General features: G+C 32.9%; 4 protein-coding genes and 1 long non-coding RNA gene across 5 annotated transcripts; 3 read left to right on the top strand and 2 right to left on the bottom strand.

Annotated features, from left to right (window-relative positions):
- Positions 1-499: 499 nt before the first annotated feature.
- On the bottom strand, positions 500-1,853 carry LOC130496697 (uncharacterized). Its single transcript, XR_008935867.1, has 2 exons — positions 1,536-1,853; positions 500-1,208 (listed from the first exon to the last, which is right to left on the bottom strand). It is a non-coding gene; the product is annotated as an uncharacterized LOC130496697 (long non-coding RNA).
- Positions 1,854-2,025: 172 nt separating this feature from the next.
- LOC108811696 (mitogen-activated protein kinase kinase kinase 17-like) lies at positions 2,026-3,326 on the top strand. Its single transcript, XM_018583786.2, has one exon. The coding sequence runs from the start codon at positions 2,182-2,184 to the stop codon at positions 3,151-3,153; it is 972 nt and encodes a 323-aa protein (XP_018439288.1). The 5' UTR covers positions 2,026-2,181; the 3' UTR covers positions 3,154-3,326.
- Positions 3,327-3,753: 427 nt separating this feature from the next.
- LOC108806115 (30S ribosomal protein S9, mitochondrial) lies at positions 3,754-5,684 on the bottom strand. The gene is made up of 4 exons (XM_018578147.2): positions 5,079-5,684; positions 4,460-4,900; positions 4,272-4,352; positions 3,754-4,106 (listed from the first exon to the last, which is right to left on the bottom strand). The coding sequence occupies exons 1-4, from the start codon at positions 5,635-5,637 to the stop codon at positions 4,015-4,017; spliced, it is 1,173 nt and encodes a 390-aa protein (XP_018433649.1). The 5' UTR covers positions 5,638-5,684; the 3' UTR covers positions 3,754-4,014.
- A 108-nt stretch (positions 5,685-5,792) lies between these two features.
- On the top strand, positions 5,793-6,973 carry LOC108809593 (signal recognition particle 9 kDa protein). The gene is made up of 4 exons (XM_018581739.2): positions 5,793-5,940; positions 6,137-6,205; positions 6,503-6,596; positions 6,692-6,973. The coding sequence occupies exons 1-4, from the start codon at positions 5,869-5,871 to the stop codon at positions 6,766-6,768; spliced, it is 312 nt and encodes a 103-aa protein (XP_018437241.1). The 5' UTR covers positions 5,793-5,868; the 3' UTR covers positions 6,769-6,973.
- A 2,320-nt stretch (positions 6,974-9,293) lies between these two features.
- On the top strand, positions 9,294-11,204 carry LOC108808493 (uncharacterized). The gene is made up of 4 exons (XM_018580627.2): positions 9,294-9,609; positions 9,707-9,792; positions 9,998-10,089; positions 11,010-11,204. The coding sequence occupies exons 1-4, from the start codon at positions 9,478-9,480 to the stop codon at positions 11,102-11,104; spliced, it is 405 nt and encodes a 134-aa protein (XP_018436129.2). The 5' UTR covers positions 9,294-9,477; the 3' UTR covers positions 11,105-11,204.
- Positions 11,205-17,201: the final 5,997 nt, after the last annotated feature.

Raw genomic sequence — 17,201 nt, 5'->3', positions numbered from 1 at the left:
AGTGAAAACAACAAGTTATCAACAGCGTTTCCTATCCATTCATTGCACTTTTATGGAAAGTCTTTACGCAAACGCATAGGTCGATGTTTGCCAAATCTGGAAGGTGTGGTAGAGAGTATCCAATTTCGTTTTCATTTAGATCTCTTAAGTTCTCGAAATTAGAAATATATAAACCAAATCAAATCAGTTCTTGTTTGATTATGATAATTGGACAACCCTACCATGATTCTATCAAGAACAAAGATTTAGCGAATAATTTAATTCATATAATAAGTTGATCGTTATGCTTGAACGTCAGTACACCTTTTGAAGAATCAGGAACAAAACATGCGAACTATGTGTCCTCCTGACTCACAAACCAAACGTAACTCAAGTTTCCAGAGAAGATAATTAACGGTTGACACATTGGAAACTTTTACTTGCCTTGACTTTTCGAGGCATCATCTTCCTTTCCATAACTCTGTCTCTTGTCAGAAAACCAGCTAATACATATTGAAGATGAAAAGAAGATGGTCGATCTTTAAAAACAATTAATCTAACCGGACATAGTGGTTATCAAATGGAAACATCAATCAGACATCATGCCTGTCTCTCTGTTGAAGAGCATTTATACACAGATCGTATAATGCGTTCAGTATCTTGCTTACCAGCTCGAAGAGCTGTCCTCATTATCTGGTTCCCAGTTTTGCACTGCCCTACTGAATACCTAGGCTACCCACGGTTTTTGTTTCAGCAAGTGGGCGGAGAAGAGCAGCAACGGTGATCAAGCATAGTGAAATAGACATTTTCACCAACTAATTTCATTACATCCTCATAATGCATCATCCTCACCTCTGTCTTAATGGTTGCACCTGACTTCATAGGTTTTTTTGCAACCGGCTTTTTCAGGAAGAGTCATCTGCAGATGTTAGAAAATAAAAAAAAACTATGCCGTAAACATAATCAAACCAGTTAAAGACATCTACTCAGCGCAGTACTTGCTGATAAATTTGGGCTTGAAACAACTGAAATCTTAAGATGTGAGGTCTAGATCCCCAATTCATATTTTCAGGAAGAGTCATCTGCAGATGTTAATCGAGGAAAGAAAATAAAAAAACTCTGCCGTAAACATAATCAAACCAGTTAAAAGACATCTACTCGGAGCAGTACTTGCTGCTAATTTGAGCCTGAAACAACTGAAATCTTCAAAATATAATAAGGAAGGATTGCTGAAAATGCAAAAGACAGAAGCTCGAATCAGCATCAGCAAATGACCCCAATTTCTTAATGAATGGACAGATGGGTTAAGCGACAATCAATAAAATCATTCTCTACATCAAAAATATAGCAAAAGGGTCATATGATCTAGAAAGAAGACAATTTAGTGAGCACCTACTCATATACACAACAGGAAGGAAGGCCATAATTGCTGAGTCCTAAACCAAAACATCCAAATAAATACTCACCAAGCTCACATCAAACCGACCAAACTAACTTTCACAAAATTGGCTTTTGAAAAATAATCAAAAGGCAGAGAGAGAGAGAGAGAAACATACCAAATCAGAGTGCATATGTGTGTTGGTCAACTTGCAAACAAACAAACAAACAAAGTGCTCTCTCTCTCTGTCTCCCTCTCAGAGCTTTGGATTCAGGATTAAGGGTCTGTATGGTATGGGTGGAGGCGGCAAAATCCCCAATTCACAAATTTTCAAAAGCCGCAGCCAGATCAGAAAATCCAGCTACCTTTACTTTTGATAATGATGTGATTGTGCCTACTCAGCCCATACATACAGACACTTAATCCCTGAAACCATCCCAAACACTAGAAAGTATATTTTCTCCCCAGATTCGATCCCCATCCCGCATCGCTTCAACTCTCGATCTACTTTTTTTTTTTGACTCAGAAATACGAGTCGGTGACTGCTATCTCTTGGACCAGACAGGAAGGCCCATTAGTAATATCTGGCCCAAAGACCCAAACACATACAACTTAATAATAATAATAATAAATACACGATACGTCGTCGTCTAACACGTATTGTACGCGGTTCGGATAACCCTAATCGAAAAAAGGAAAATAGATAAAAGCATAATAACAAACGGTGACTTGAGTCCCACCCAACTCACTCCCAGCTTTCGTTTTATTAGTTTTCATCCCATTCCCATTCTCCACAATCACCATTCACCAACTTTGCTCAGACGATGGCTATTATTAGGGTTCGAAAGTCCAACTTGATGATGAAGAAGAAGAAGAGTATCTCTCTCAAAGAGATATCCAAAGCTTCTTTCGACACCGCTCTTTCCTCCCACAACGTAACCCTAGAAGACGACAACGGATGTGGAATACATTCATCCTCCTCGTGGGTAAAATCTCTGCTACTCGGCAGAGGAGCCTACGGTTCGGTTTATCTTGGCAGGAGCAAGACACACCATACATGCGAACGAGCCATCAAAACCGCTGAGATTTCTCACGCTTCGAGCCTTATCCACGAAGCCAGGATTCTCATCCGTTTACAGTCTCCTTTCATCGTCCGTTGCTACGGCGAAGAGATCGCTCGCGAGGACTGTTCTACTCAGTACAATTTGATTCTCGAATATTGCTCTGGCAAAACCATCGCCGACTTGATCGAGGATAATAATGGCGAGTTATTTGAGTCCGATGCAAAAGTCTTTGCCAGGGATGTTCTGTCTGGTCTTACTTACCTACACGACAGAAACATTGTTCACTGCGATATCAAACCGGATAATCTATTACTCTCCCCTACCGATCAGCGCTTTAGGTCTACGGGCTACTTGACCAAGATCGGTGATTTCGGATTATCTATGGAGAAAGGGTCGCTCGAGTACGGTAACGGATACGGCCACAAGAGAGGCACCACGAGGTATGTGGCTCCGGAGCTTATGGGGAATGGCTTTGTGGACTTTGGAGCGGATGTGTGGGCCTTTGGATGCACTGTCTTGGAGATGTTATCCGGAGTATCAGTTTGGGGAGAATACGGTGATCTTGCTTTTGATGATTGGGTCAATCTCATTGGCCACAGCGATCGCATGCCTCATGTACCGGCTTGGTTGTCTACAGAAGCACTAGATTTCTTGAGCAGATGCTTGGAGAGAGACATTAACAAGAGGTGGTCTACGCATGAACTCAAGAACCATCCCTTTGTTCTGCTGTGAGGAAGGCGAAGAATAGAAACTTAATCTTCTTTCAACTGTTTGGAACAGTTTAGTATTCTTCTCGTATATATGATATAATTTTGTCGTTTGGTAAAGACTTATAATTGCTATTTGTATCACTTTGACTTCTGTTTGTAACTGTTGGTATATATTTTTCATATGATATTTTTGTAGATTGGTGAAGTCTTCTAATTGCTATTTGTATCACTTTGAGTTTTGTCTTTTCATTATAGGTATACTGTTCCATAACAAATTTGCTATAATGAATGATTGTTATAATAGAGATCCAATTCTGTGTCTGAAGAAACCATTACACGAGGCAAACTAACATGAGAAACCATATTTAGACATTAAAAGCTCTCAGATTTGTCTAGCCAGACACACACAATAGATGCAGGAGAAACAGTGTTTATGTAATTAATTAGTCCACAAAGTTCCACTTTTCCTTCCATTTGTTTTAGAAACAAAACAAATCAATAACACTCAGGAGATTCAAAGCCATAGATTGTGTCAACTATCACTAGAAACGCTTCTAGTCTTTTCTAATCATAATGTCAAAGTGAAAACATCATATACGTTGATCATTATCAGTTTCATATATGTTGATCATTATCAATGCACCTTTTGAAGAAACAGGAACAAAAACATACAAACTATGTGTCCTGACTCACAAACCAAACGTAACTCAAGTTTCCAAGACTCAAGAGTCGTAGTAGAGTAATGTGTTGGTGCAAGAAAGACTAAGAAACCGGACCAAAAGAACAAGTTATCTTCCGGTGATTCTTCCAAACCCGGTATAAGTAAAGTAAGATGAACCAATGAAAATGAAGACATAGAGAAAGAGAAAGATATCGAATGGATTTAACGCTTGACCCATTGGAAACTCTTTCTTGCCTTGGCTTTTCCAGGTTTCTTCCTTTCCACAACTCTCGAGTCTCTTGTCAAAAAACCAGCTGAAAAAACATATCCAAGATTAAATATAAAATAGCCATCATCAAGAACAATCAATCTAACAAAGGGCTTTCTATCAAATGGAAACATCAATCTGACATCAAGCATGTCTCTCTGCTGAAGAACATTCTACACAGATTCTATAAAGCGTTTAGTATCTTGCTTACCAGCTCGAAGAGCTGTCCGCATATCTGGTTCCCAGTTTTGCAATGCCCTGCTGATACCCAATTGAATAGCTCCAACTTGACCTTTATTTAACCAAACATTTTGAGTACACGGTTACTTATACTTAGCTAGACAAACTTGAGCAACGAGTGACTATAACCCTAAGGGTGATCGTTGAAAGGGGTTTTACCTGTAGTTCCACCGCCATTAACAGTGCAGTTAATATCCCAACTACCTAAGGTTTTGGTTTCAGCAAGTGGGCGGAGAAGAGCGGCACGGTGATCAAGCATAGGGAAATAGACATCGAACTCTTTGTCGTTAACAAGGAACTTTCCTTTGCCAGGGACAATCCAAACACGGGCAATGCTGCATTTTCTTCTCCCCGTTCCATACGCTCTCCCGGTTTCATCCACTTGTCGGACCCTCGATTTGGCAATCTCCTCTTGCATCTGGAGTTCAATCTCAGCTCTTGACGACTTCTTAGAACTCTTCTCACGTCGCAGGTTCTCAATCTCGGTCAGAGGAGGTAACCCTTGGACCCCTTGGAAATCCTTCAAGGCTATCAGACTATCTAGCATCTCATCTGTTATACCAGACTTTGCTATCAAGTCTCCAAATGCTCGATCAGGGCCTGCAAGTTCCAAAATCAGTAAAACTAACAACTCTTCAATTCACTGAACTGAGCATTGTTAAGAGCATTAAGCAGCATTAAACTATCCACTTTCTCTAACAAATGCTCACTATATTAGCTACTCATTTAATTCCAAAAGTCTACACACTTTTATTAACAAAGTTGAAGACTTTTTGACCTTTGATAACCTCAGTGAGCTCTTTCTCTTCTTTTTCAAACACTTCCTTCTTAGCACGCTCTTCTTCCTCATTCACCAAGCTGCTGTTATCAAACCCAACAGGCATCATCTCTCCACTCGTATCAAACACGACCTTATCCTCATCCTTCAAATCCCATGGCTTAGAGGACACATCCCATCCACTTGATTTAACATCTCCAAAACCACCATTAGCCACCTCTCCGCCTTCGCTACCACCGAACACGCCTTTCTCATCTCCTCCTTCCTCCTTCATATTCCATCGCTTAGGCTCCTCCTTGGCAGCCCATTTCCCGTCCCCACAACCCCAAGAATCGTTCGAAGAGAAAGGATCTGACTTTCCGTCATTCACTCCTGAGAAACTCCACGGAGTGTCGTTCCCGCTGCCATTTCCTCCTCCTCCTCCTCCGCCGCCGCCGCCGCTACTGTTGGTGGAAAGCGGACGGATGAAGGAGGAGATGATCTGAGAGTTGGATTTGGATGAAACTAGGGTTGCGAGACGGAGATTCGAAGATCTCTGGATTAAACGAGAGAGCATCATGAACTCTGAGAGAGAGATTTGGGATTTGCAGATTGTTGCTCGAAGAAGAACGGTTAGGGTTTTACTTAAAAATTTCTCAACACTAACTAACCAGTCCGGTTTAATCAGGTTTGTTCCGGTTTGCTTATCAGTCAAATTATTTTATATATACAATATACAAATTCCTTTATTTTTATTTTTCTCCACACACAAATTGAATCGCTGCCCTAAGTCCGTTGCAACTGAATCTCGATGGTTTACATAGTTTCCTGGGACGAGTTCGTTGATCGATCTGTTCAGCTTTTCCGAGCTGATCCCGATTCCGTACGTTTTTTTTTCCTCCTCTCTATTTTGTTCGTCACTGTTACCCTTGTGCTTGTTTTGTTCTTGTTTAGATTTACAATCCGTGTAGATTTTTTATCGTGTTTGGTTTTCGACAGCTTGATTTTTTAGTTCCCGCTTGTATTGATAGAGGCAATCTAGATGTTTTTGTTTTTTTGATGAATTGGATTCAATGCAGACTCGGTATGTGGTCAAGTACAGACACTGCGATGGCAAACTGGTTCTCAAGGTTACTGATAACAAAGAGGTATGTACACCCTGTCTGCTTCTCTATGTTTTTGATCTGATGATCTCAATGATAGTTTTTTTTTTTTGTGGTATGATACTGATTTAGGGGGTTTCCGTAATTATTCATGGACTTTTGTCTTTGCTTTGGTTTTATCTTGGTGGATGTTGAAACATGTTTATGTTTGTTAGTCAAAGTGTCTATGCTTTAGACCTCCTTGTTTGCATCAACTTCTCTGTGGTTAATTAGCTCCTCCCTTTTGTGCAAGTATATGATAGATTGTTTTTATACTCTCTTTTTTTTTCTCCTTTAAATTAGTGTCTCAAGTTCAAGACAGACCAAGCACAAGAAGCGAAGAAGATGGAGAAACTGAATAACATATTTTTCACACTCATGGCCAGAGGACCTGATGGTATGAAGAATTGAAGTTCATGGCTTAATGTCACATTTTCCATTTGTGTGTTTGTAGCTTGCTTTGTTAGTTTATTTATCTGTTGTATAATGCAGTTGATCTCTCTGAAGTCACCGGGAAAGAACCTATGGAGACGCAGCCTGCCAAGAAAGGAAGAGGAAGGAAGCAATAAGTCTCTGTGAATCTGTTTTTTCTTTTCTTTTCCTCATATTTGGTGTCAAGATTTTTCATCCATTTTTTTGTTAAATATTTTGAGATGTTTTTTTTAATAGTTACTTTTGCGTTTGAAAACCTTGCTAGAATTTGCTAAATTAGACTTCAATCTCGTGAAAATGTTACTTACTCTGCAATGAGATTTGCCAAATCTCGAGGTACCACTCGGAGATTTTTTTTTTTTTTTGAAACTATATCATCAATTTTTGGTCTGATCCGTTACCAAGGGGGGGGTGTATAGATGCGTTGGAAAAAATCTGTAATGCTTTCTTGTGGAAATGGAGTTCTTACTTCTGCTCGAGGAGCTTGCATAATTTTGGATTCTATTTTGCATCATGTGTTTTGATGAAACCTCGTCACTTAGCTCGTTCCCGGTTAGCTATATCGTCTCTGGTCGACGAGCTTCCTTCTGATTTGATGACTGGACCTCTCTTGGATCCCTTCTTGAACTGGCGGGTCCATCAGCTCCACAGGCCACTGGCATTCCGCTAAACGCCTCTGTTTTTTTTTTTTTTTTTTTTTTTTTTTTTTTGCTAAACGCCTCTGTTTATCTGGTTTGTTATCGATGGTGGCTTATTTCAGGAAGGAGACATCTTATTTTTCAATCCCTGCGCTCTTGTCTTCCGGAGAGTCATCTCTGGATTCAGATTTTTTTTTTTGTGGCTGAATACTCTTAGGATATCTCCGATCCCACTTTATTTTTCACTCTAAAATAGAATTTAGGGTAAAAATGCTCCAATGGTATTTTATTTCCCAGTCTATAATAGAGTGAAAAATAGGTTTATTCCAAATATAGAGTAAGTTGTTTTTCTTTTCTCATGCACACTAGCATCAGAAGTGTGGGGTGTATCTTTACATTACTTAGACATGGCTGGGTATATCTATACACAATAAGCTACTCAAAGTGATCATCAAATTAATATTTCAAGCTTGTGTATACTCGATTTGGTGTGAAAGGAATTGGCTATAGATCATCTATACTATAGCAGCTTCTTTAATTATTTTATATGTTCTACAATTATAATATTATTTTCATATGATTTGAACATCAGGAATGGAACGGACCCGAAGGTGGAAAATTTAGGGTATCTGCATCTAGATCCATCTAGATCCATCAAATCCATAGATTTATTATAAGGATTTGGATTCATGGTTTTCAGATCTATGGCTTTCAGATCTATAAAAAAAAATAAAAGATGAATCATTTTTAAAAATATTAAAATTCTTAAAAATAATACATTAATTGAATATTTATACAAGATTTATAATTATGCATGTATATTATATTATAAAAGTTAAAATATAATATTGTTAGATGTAATTTTATGTATAATATTAATATATCAAATATAATTATTAATAAAATTAAAAAAATTAATATCTGGATCTAAAAATTTACTATCCAGATCTAGATACGAACACTTATATATCTTACTTTTGAAGTGGATCTGGAGCAAATCTTCTACCATAAGTTTCTAAACAAAACCATGAAAAATAAATAGAAGAAAAAAAAAAGAAAAAAATGATATGGAGAGTTAAAAGTGAAAAGAAGGTATTGGAAAAAATCCAACCAATGTACAGTGTCTTATGATTGATTAAGGCAATGGTTGAAAATAAGTACATTTAGTCGTTTTAGTAGCAATTGAAAGAATACATTAAAATTTACACATTATACAGTTATTAAATATTAGAAATCACATTATTATTATAAAATATAAAATAGTTAATATTTAATTAAGTTTAGGCAAAGCATCTAGATTCGAATAACCGAATCTAACCCAAAAAGTTGTACCAAACTCAAACCTAAACTGGTAAGATATTTGAACAAGTCCAAAATTTTGGTACCTGAAAAACTGGATCCTATCCTGACTAAAACCAAAATATTTCAGATACCCGTACATAAGAACATCGTAATTATATATTTAAATATACTAATTATTTTATATATAATATCATATAAATATCCAAAACACTCTGAATTCTATAAAATATTTTAAAATAGCTAAAACTAAATATCCAAAATATTCAAGATGCCGGAAATACCCTAAATATCTATTGGTTCTTAATCCAAATTTCTAAAACAAACTAATTTTCATGATAATTTTAGATATTTAGCCCACAACATTTAAATATATATTTGTATATTATTTTATTTTTGGATTTTAAGGTCTGAGATTTTTAAATTTATTTACAAAATTTAAATGTATATATGAACCCGAACTAAATCCGAAAAGATCCAAACTAAACCCCGATCTAAAGTTTATAAATACCCAAATGAAGATTCAATCTCTATCCCCAAAAATTCTAATACATTTAAATTTTACTTACAATTAAACGGATATTTGGAGTAAACCTATTTTTCACTCTATGCTTATTAGTGGTGATTATGAGGTTTTATTTAATTTTTAATTCACAATTAAACTGATATTAAAGGCCGAAACAATGGTACAGAACAACGGAATCTAATAACTACTCAATAAATGTGATTATAAACGCTCAACAGAAGTTATAGAACTTATAACTTCACTCTATAGGCCTAACGTTTTTCATTGTTCACCAATATTATTGTATTGATATATATATATACACACACACAAAAATATGATTCATTCTATCCTATTCACAGATCCTGTCATTTCTCAATAGTTTTCATATCATCTTTATTGAAATGGGTTCCCAATTATTGTTGGTTTTCTTCACATTTTACATTTGTGTCGTAAGCTCGACCAGAACGTTGGCGCCATCTCCAGACCAAAACCACTTCTCTTCGTTCATCTCCGAACCAATGCGGCAGATTGGGGTACAATTATATGTACTGTATTTTTTCTATAGTTTTAATTTCTCTAATACTAATCCTTAAAGCTCATAGTCGTTTTTTTGTCGAATATGATACACAGTTTTATTTGGTCAGTGTTGATTATTCGTTGTATCACAATGACTGCAAGAAATACGAACATCTTCTCGGAAAAGTGATTCACGGAAGGTATTATTGGTTTCTATAGAGTAGATTAATAAACAATACAAAACGAATTCATTTGTAGATATCTAAGCAAAACCGTAAACCAAAATAATCGCGAAAATTACCAAAGATTTTATGATATTGATGGTTGAGCTGGTGTAAAGAACTCAAAAACTTTTGATTTGTTATCCTTCAAAATGTTTGGTTTCGTTTCTTTTCTTTTTATCAGATCTCCAAAACATGCTCTAGTGTATTGCTACAAACACGTCATGTATGGATTCGCAGCAACACTCACCGAAAAAGAGGCTGAGAAAATGAAAGGTACATTTGTTCAACAAAGATAAATAATGTTGTTGTTTAGTGGTTGAAGGGTTCACCATATTAGTTAGAGACCGTAGTTATATCTATAGATAAATGTGCTTACCAAATACTATATCAAATTGAAAAATTGTAAAATCGAACAAACATAATTAATATTTTTAAGTTAAATATTCTCTATTAAAATAGAAATACAATTTTTATCTACTACTAAATAGTTATATTAGGTCCACATATTCAATTACATTTTTTGATTATTTACATTAGTTTATTTAATGTATAACATTTCCAAATAATTATAAGGATATTAATAAAAATATATTTTAGTGTAGTTTTAGTAATAACAAAATATTTTGAGAAAAAATCTAACAAAATCTTTTCAAAAAAAAAATAAATATTTTTAATTAATGTACGGATTAATTTGTTATTTGTAGTATAATATTATTATGAATTACTTTTAACTAACATTTGATTATAAACAAAATAATAAAATCATATGCTACTTTTATAAATTTTATAAGTATAGACTATATTATATTAAAATAGAAGTAATAAATTAATTACACATTAAAATTATATTAAATTGTTAAACCAATATATTTTGAAAAACATACTTTCATTTAGAAAAATAAATAAAATATCATTTACAGTTTAAAGTGACTAAAATCTGATTCACCTATTAAAATTTGTAAATTATGTATAATTTTACAATAAAATATTTTTTTTTAACGTATGTTAATTTTTTATATTTAACACTATATATTATCTATTTATTTATTTTTTAAATGACACCAATTTATTATCTAAAATAGTTATATTCAAAATGATCTAAAAGTTTTATATTTATAAATAAGGTTATCTGCACGGATGTGCGGATCAAAATTTAGTGTTTCTTATAAAATTTTCTTGAACCTATTATACAGGTGAGGAAGGAGTTCTGAGTGTAACTAAGGACATCATTATACACAGAGACGCACCCTATGACCATGATGCAGATAACGAAGATAGTAATTACTAGTCATTATAACGTTTTTGTGTAAATTATTCTTGTAACTTGGAAGAAACTAAAACAAAAAGATATTTATTATCATCCCTACGATAATATAAAAAAAATTTGGTTCTTCAAACTCAAACCATACCATATTTTCTTATAATATCATAATCAACCAGAATTTACAGAATTCAATCAGTCTGATTTTATTAGGGGCTAAAGTCTGTCCGACTAAACAGTTCTAATACTTTTTATGTGAAGAAAATAGCTATAAGCCAAGCTCAAAGTGGTTTAAGATCTGTTCAAGTCTAAACCTTGGAATTTTTTATTTTATAAAAACTGATGTGAAGAAAACAGCCATAGGCCAAGCCCAAAGTAGTTTAAGTAGATCTCACAGTGTCTGACCTAATAACAGATGATCTCCAATGGAAAAGAGCGAGAATAGATGACATTTTACCTGAATGGAGCTCTCAAATCCAATGCATGCAACCCATTTAAAAGGAGTAGAAGACTCATTTATTTAGCAGCCTGTGGCGTCTGGTGTTTACTCAACAAAGTCTGGCTACCGATCTGTAGCAATGGCAAAACACATATCATTATCAGTGGCTTCATCTTCCAACTTTGACTGGATAAAAGATATATGGTCGGAAATTTTCTCACCTAAGATGAAGGTTTTCCTCTTGTCGATCATTCAGAAGGCTCTCCCCATTGAAGAGAGCCTGCAAAAGAAGGGAATAACATCAGCAAATCTATGTCCGAGGTGTCAGGAACCAGAAACATATTTTCATATCTTCTTTACTTGTCCTTTTGCAATCAAGGTATGAGAGAAGGTACCACTCCCCCCAGGCAGTTCACATATCTGCCAACACCACTTTCCAAAAAGCCGTAGTCCTCTTCAGGAAAATCACCAGTCTCCCTTTATTGTGTATTCCGCATAACATCCTCCCTTGAATTTGTTGGGCCCTTTGGACTGCAAAGAAAACCCTAATCTTTGGAGATCGCCAAATATCTCCAAAAGATACTATAATTAAGAGAATAAATTTTGCTAAGGAATAAAGTAAACTAAGAAAGGAATCAATCATCAGCACCAACGTATCGTCTCTTCACATAGATTTGAGGAGCTCGATGCCTTTAGAAGCCACAGACAGTAGATCAGTCACATGTATGACAGATGCTGCATGGAACAAAGATCTGAAAGTAGCGGGTCTCGCTAGGACTTTCTCAGGGTTTTTGGCCTTCTCCTAGAACCAAGGAGCTATGCCCCAAGCTTTTGTAGGCTCCCCACTCGTAGCGGAGGCGAATTTGATGCTATCAGTTCTCTCACATGCAGTGACACTTCCCGGTGCTCTGGGTTCTCTCAGACAAGTAAACGGTCATCCAAGCTTTAACCCACAAAAGCCAGTACATATAAATCATCGGAATTGTCGACGAAATATGGTTGATCTCCTCTAGCTTCGATTCTATCTCTTTCTCTCATGTCAAGCAATAGTTGAACACACGTTCCGATCTTTTAGCTAAAAGGATCGTTCAATTGGATTGGGTTTTTGGACTTCAGTTCCTCTTTAGTTTTAATGAATTATCCGGTGAACGAAATAAAATATCCTGAAAAGAACATTTCTCATTTCAAATTTTTAATTTTTGGCCTTTTTTTACTGGATTTTTATGTGGCTTTCGGGTTTAACTAAATACAAAATATAGTTTTGGGACTGAAGCCCCAATTAAGATCTGAAACCCAAAGTTATATTGGGTTCAACTTGGTTTTGAAAATATAATTAAACCCGAACCGAACCTGACTAAACCCAAACTTAATCTGAACCAAATTTTTATAATATCTGAACAGGGGTATAGTTCATAAAACTGAAAATTCAAAATCTGATTGGACCTGAACTGAACCGATAGATCCCGGAATGTCCAATCCTACTACTGTGCACAACAGGTTATCGGGTTTTATCTATGTAATGAGTAAAATAAGTGGATTTATTCCGTCACATTTATCAAATTTGTATCGGCCTTTTTATTTGTTTTCCCCAAACAAGTGTCTTCGTAGCTAAGGTTGGTAAATGACTGTCTTTGACTCTTTGGTCACGTGATCACGTATATTTTGTGTTATTCAAATCATAGACTAGTGGACCATGTAATCCATGTTGTATCAAAATTTGTTGTGTATAAATGGCTGTCTTTGGTCACAAGATCACATATATTTTGTGTAATGCCAATCCTAGATGAGTGGATCCACCCATTTAATTCATGTTTTTTTTCCAAATCTATTGTGTAATTATTACGTTTTATCAGTAAGTAAATGTTTCAACTGATGAGAAAAAACTTAAATTCTTATGGTATTTGAAACTTTCATGATAAAAATGGAAAATGTCATAATACACTTACGCGTTGGATACCAATATCAAGGTCCGATTTGTTGGAGCCGTGGGTCGTCTTTAAAGGATGCTGTCGCGATCTCTATAAGTTAAGGATCTTTTTCGATAATTGTGGAATTTCAAAAAAAAATTTAGACCCAATTACTAATCTTACAAGATTAAGAAAAATCGAACCCAAAAACGAAAATTTTAGCTGGAACACCTTTACTACTAGACCACAATTTCGTTAAGGATATTTGTTCTCAAGTCTTATTATACTCTTCACTTACGACAACACACCTGACCTTATTCATATTTATCTTTCCTGTTTTCACAAAATAATCGGAGACCTTACATATTTGCGCACTGGACCCATATAGTGACAATTTCATGTGGTCTGGAACGTATATTTAAATAGATAAGACAGCTTATGTTTTTGATATTCTAAGTCACTATTTTGTAATCTAGATTAATATGCACTAGGTATATCCGTGTTTTGCATGGAGTTATAGATGGATTTTAAAATATTAACATTTTGTAATAATTTGCGCCTTAAGTAGAGTGAAATATTTTATAAAATATTTGTTAAATAAAAAATACTAGAAATTTTTTCAAATAATAAAAAGATATGTAAAATATATTTTAATACTAAAACTATAGAAATATTTAATTTTAATCAAATTAAATATGATATGATACATGTTTCTAAGATTTTGAAATTAAACTACTCTTATATATCTTTATATGGCAAAAAATTAAACCTAAACGATATTAAAAATAAATATATAATTTTAAAATTTCCTGTTTATATTTCAAAATCATTTAACATATATATATATATATATATATATATTAGTGACATTAGGTAAAGTCAAGAAAAAAAGTTGTTAACTGGATTCGAAGTTGCATTAACAAATTTAATCAGTAATATTTTGAAAACTCAAGAAAAGAATATTCATAAAATAATAATTTGCAATAACTAATTGATTTTGCTACCGCGGAACCCTTTAACAATGTAATTATTTATTTTTGACAATATTTTTTTTAATTTGACACATCTTAAAGATATAACAATAATGTTAATAGTTCTAATAATATAATACATAATAGTTTAGTGATATATTCAGTTAAATTATATAGTTTATATGGTTTTGGATAGAGTACATGTCCCTATATGTATAACAATGAAGTGATATATGGTTCGTGTAGCTTACAATCAATGTTCTATTATTAAACTAATATTTTGAAAAACATATCCTTAGATCTACTATTATTAAAATATTTATAAATTTGAATTTATATCAAATTTAATAAAGGTTAGGTAACTTAAATAGAATTAATCATCCTATAATTTATAATATTAGTGATTTTACGTTCAAACTTTTATGTTAAAAGTTAAACAGCTAAATATTGTCATTACCCTTAATGAATTTGTATATAGAATTAAAAACAAATTTTATATTAATAATATTAGATTTCTATGGTATTTTATATAATTGATTATAAATTAATATAGTAAAATTTTCAAAAAAAAATATCATATTATTAACAAAAATAAAATAATTCTTAAAATATTGTTGTTATCTGGAAATAATATTTTCTATTATAAAATATATAAATAAATATAAAATTTTGTAATTATATATATTAAACAAGAAAAAATTGTATAAAGATATTTTCTAAAATATTTCTAATATGTGAGTGTTTTTTAATTTTTAACACAATAATAATCATATATTTTTTGAAGAAAAAAATTCATGTATAAAATTTTGATATTTGGTGTATATTCTTAAAACACAAATAATAAATTATTATCCTGGTTTTTGAATTAATAAAACACAAAATTAATATAAATTGTAAGAAAATTATTTCCGCAAATGCAGTCAAAACACATAGTTTTATATAATTTAAAAACCCATAACAAAATCCTTTAAGTTTGAGTATATTAATTTAAAATAATTCAAATGATCTAAAACCTTTTTTAAACTAAAGCATCCATACTATTTATAGGATTTGATATCGATTAGGTATCCCACATGACCAAAAAAACAACGGTGGATCACATGATTCAGACCTGACTAGTATAACTGTAGCTGTCGCGGTGCAGTTCTGGGACTTTGCGAATGAGGATGGTTGCGGTTTTAATCATTTTCTAGATATTTGTAGAACTAATACATCGATTAGAATTGATGCATTTGGAGAGTCTTATGACCGGTTCATTACCAAATACAACAGGTGTTAAATAATAAATAATAAATATTTATGTTTGATAAAACTATAAAAGTTTAAAATTCATAAAATTATAAACAAATATAAAAATTATAATTATAAAATTATACTATCAAAGTTTTAAAAATTATAGAAATTGTTTTTGTTAAAAGTTTCATAATATAAATTAAAATATAATAGGTATACATTTAAAATTCTATTTTTCAATTTAAAAATATTTAGTAGACTTTATAAGAAGTCTACTAAAATATGATTTGAATTTTTATCTAATATAATAATTATTTTGATGCATAATCTATAAACATTGTATTCATTTTTAGTTGTGTTTCATTTGTATGATATTTATTAATTTTTGTTAGCAGTCAATTAACACACATGTGAAAAGAAGAAAATCTATACAAACTTCCCAAGAAGTTTTAATAGTAAAACTAATTACAAAATTTTACAATATGTCTCAAATGTATATTTCAAACAGTAAAAATACAGAAATATACTTCTAAGTAAGTCTACACTTATTACACTAATGTAGTAGGCTTTTGTATTAGACTTGTGGTTATAACAAACTTATGTATTTTGCTTGTCAGTAGACTTAAGTATTTTTTTTCTTTTAGAAGACTTCTACGGAAATCTTCTGCTAGACTATTAGGCATCCTTTGTATCAAATATTTTCAGTATTAGTTTTATTTGGAGATTTAAGATAACATCCAAAGAAACAATACAAATCATAAATTCAACACTGACTAAAGACGTACAAATACAACATAAGCTCCCGTAATAACTGTAATTTACAGCATCGCCAGCATCAAAAGCAATATCAACAATTGCTTGAGCATCAGCAGTTGCTTGAGCATCATCCGCAACATTCCAATCTTCATTCGACCATTCGTCAGTATCTTCATCAGCAAAAATACTAGCACCACTATCAGACACATCAGCATCGTCGTCATTACCTTTCACCATCCATTCTATGTATACAAAAAGTAACTGAATCATTATCTGAAAAATAATACATTTTACAAAATTAGCGAACAAAAATTTCATGTTTGATAAAATTATAAATGTAGACTTACAAAGACGTCTACAATTATTATCTAACTATATACTCAAACCAAAAAGTTGATAGTTTCATAATTATAAAGATTATCTTTCCAAAATAGTTTAGGACCATTAGGATTAACTAACACACACTTTCAAACAATTAAATCTTGAAAACACGTTATGAATAATAAAAAATTTCACTTTTTATAGATTTTCGAAGTAGACTTCTTCTTCCTTCAAAAAAAAAATAGACTTTCTTATCAGTTTATGCTGGTAAACTGTCATGTTGGTCTACTGTTTGGGTTAGTTTTTACAATTGCAAAATTTACGTGTTATTATCTATATTTTTAAAAATAGTGATTTTATAAGCGTAGGCTTTCTTTTCAGTCTACATTTTGAAAAAGTTTGTCTTTTTCAATTGACCAGAGTATTCACCCCTGATTTGACTTTCAGAAGTAGACTTCATATACAATTTACATTTTTTATTTATTTTTGGAAACATT

The sequence above is a fragment of the Raphanus sativus genome, chromosome 6, assembly GCF_000801105.2.
Source record: "Raphanus sativus cultivar WK10039 chromosome 6, ASM80110v3, whole genome shotgun sequence".
Classification (NCBI taxonomy): Eukaryota; Viridiplantae; Streptophyta; class Magnoliopsida; order Brassicales; family Brassicaceae; genus Raphanus; species Raphanus sativus.
Note: the sequence above shows the minus strand (reverse complement) of the source record. Positions and strands in the feature narration are given on the sequence as shown.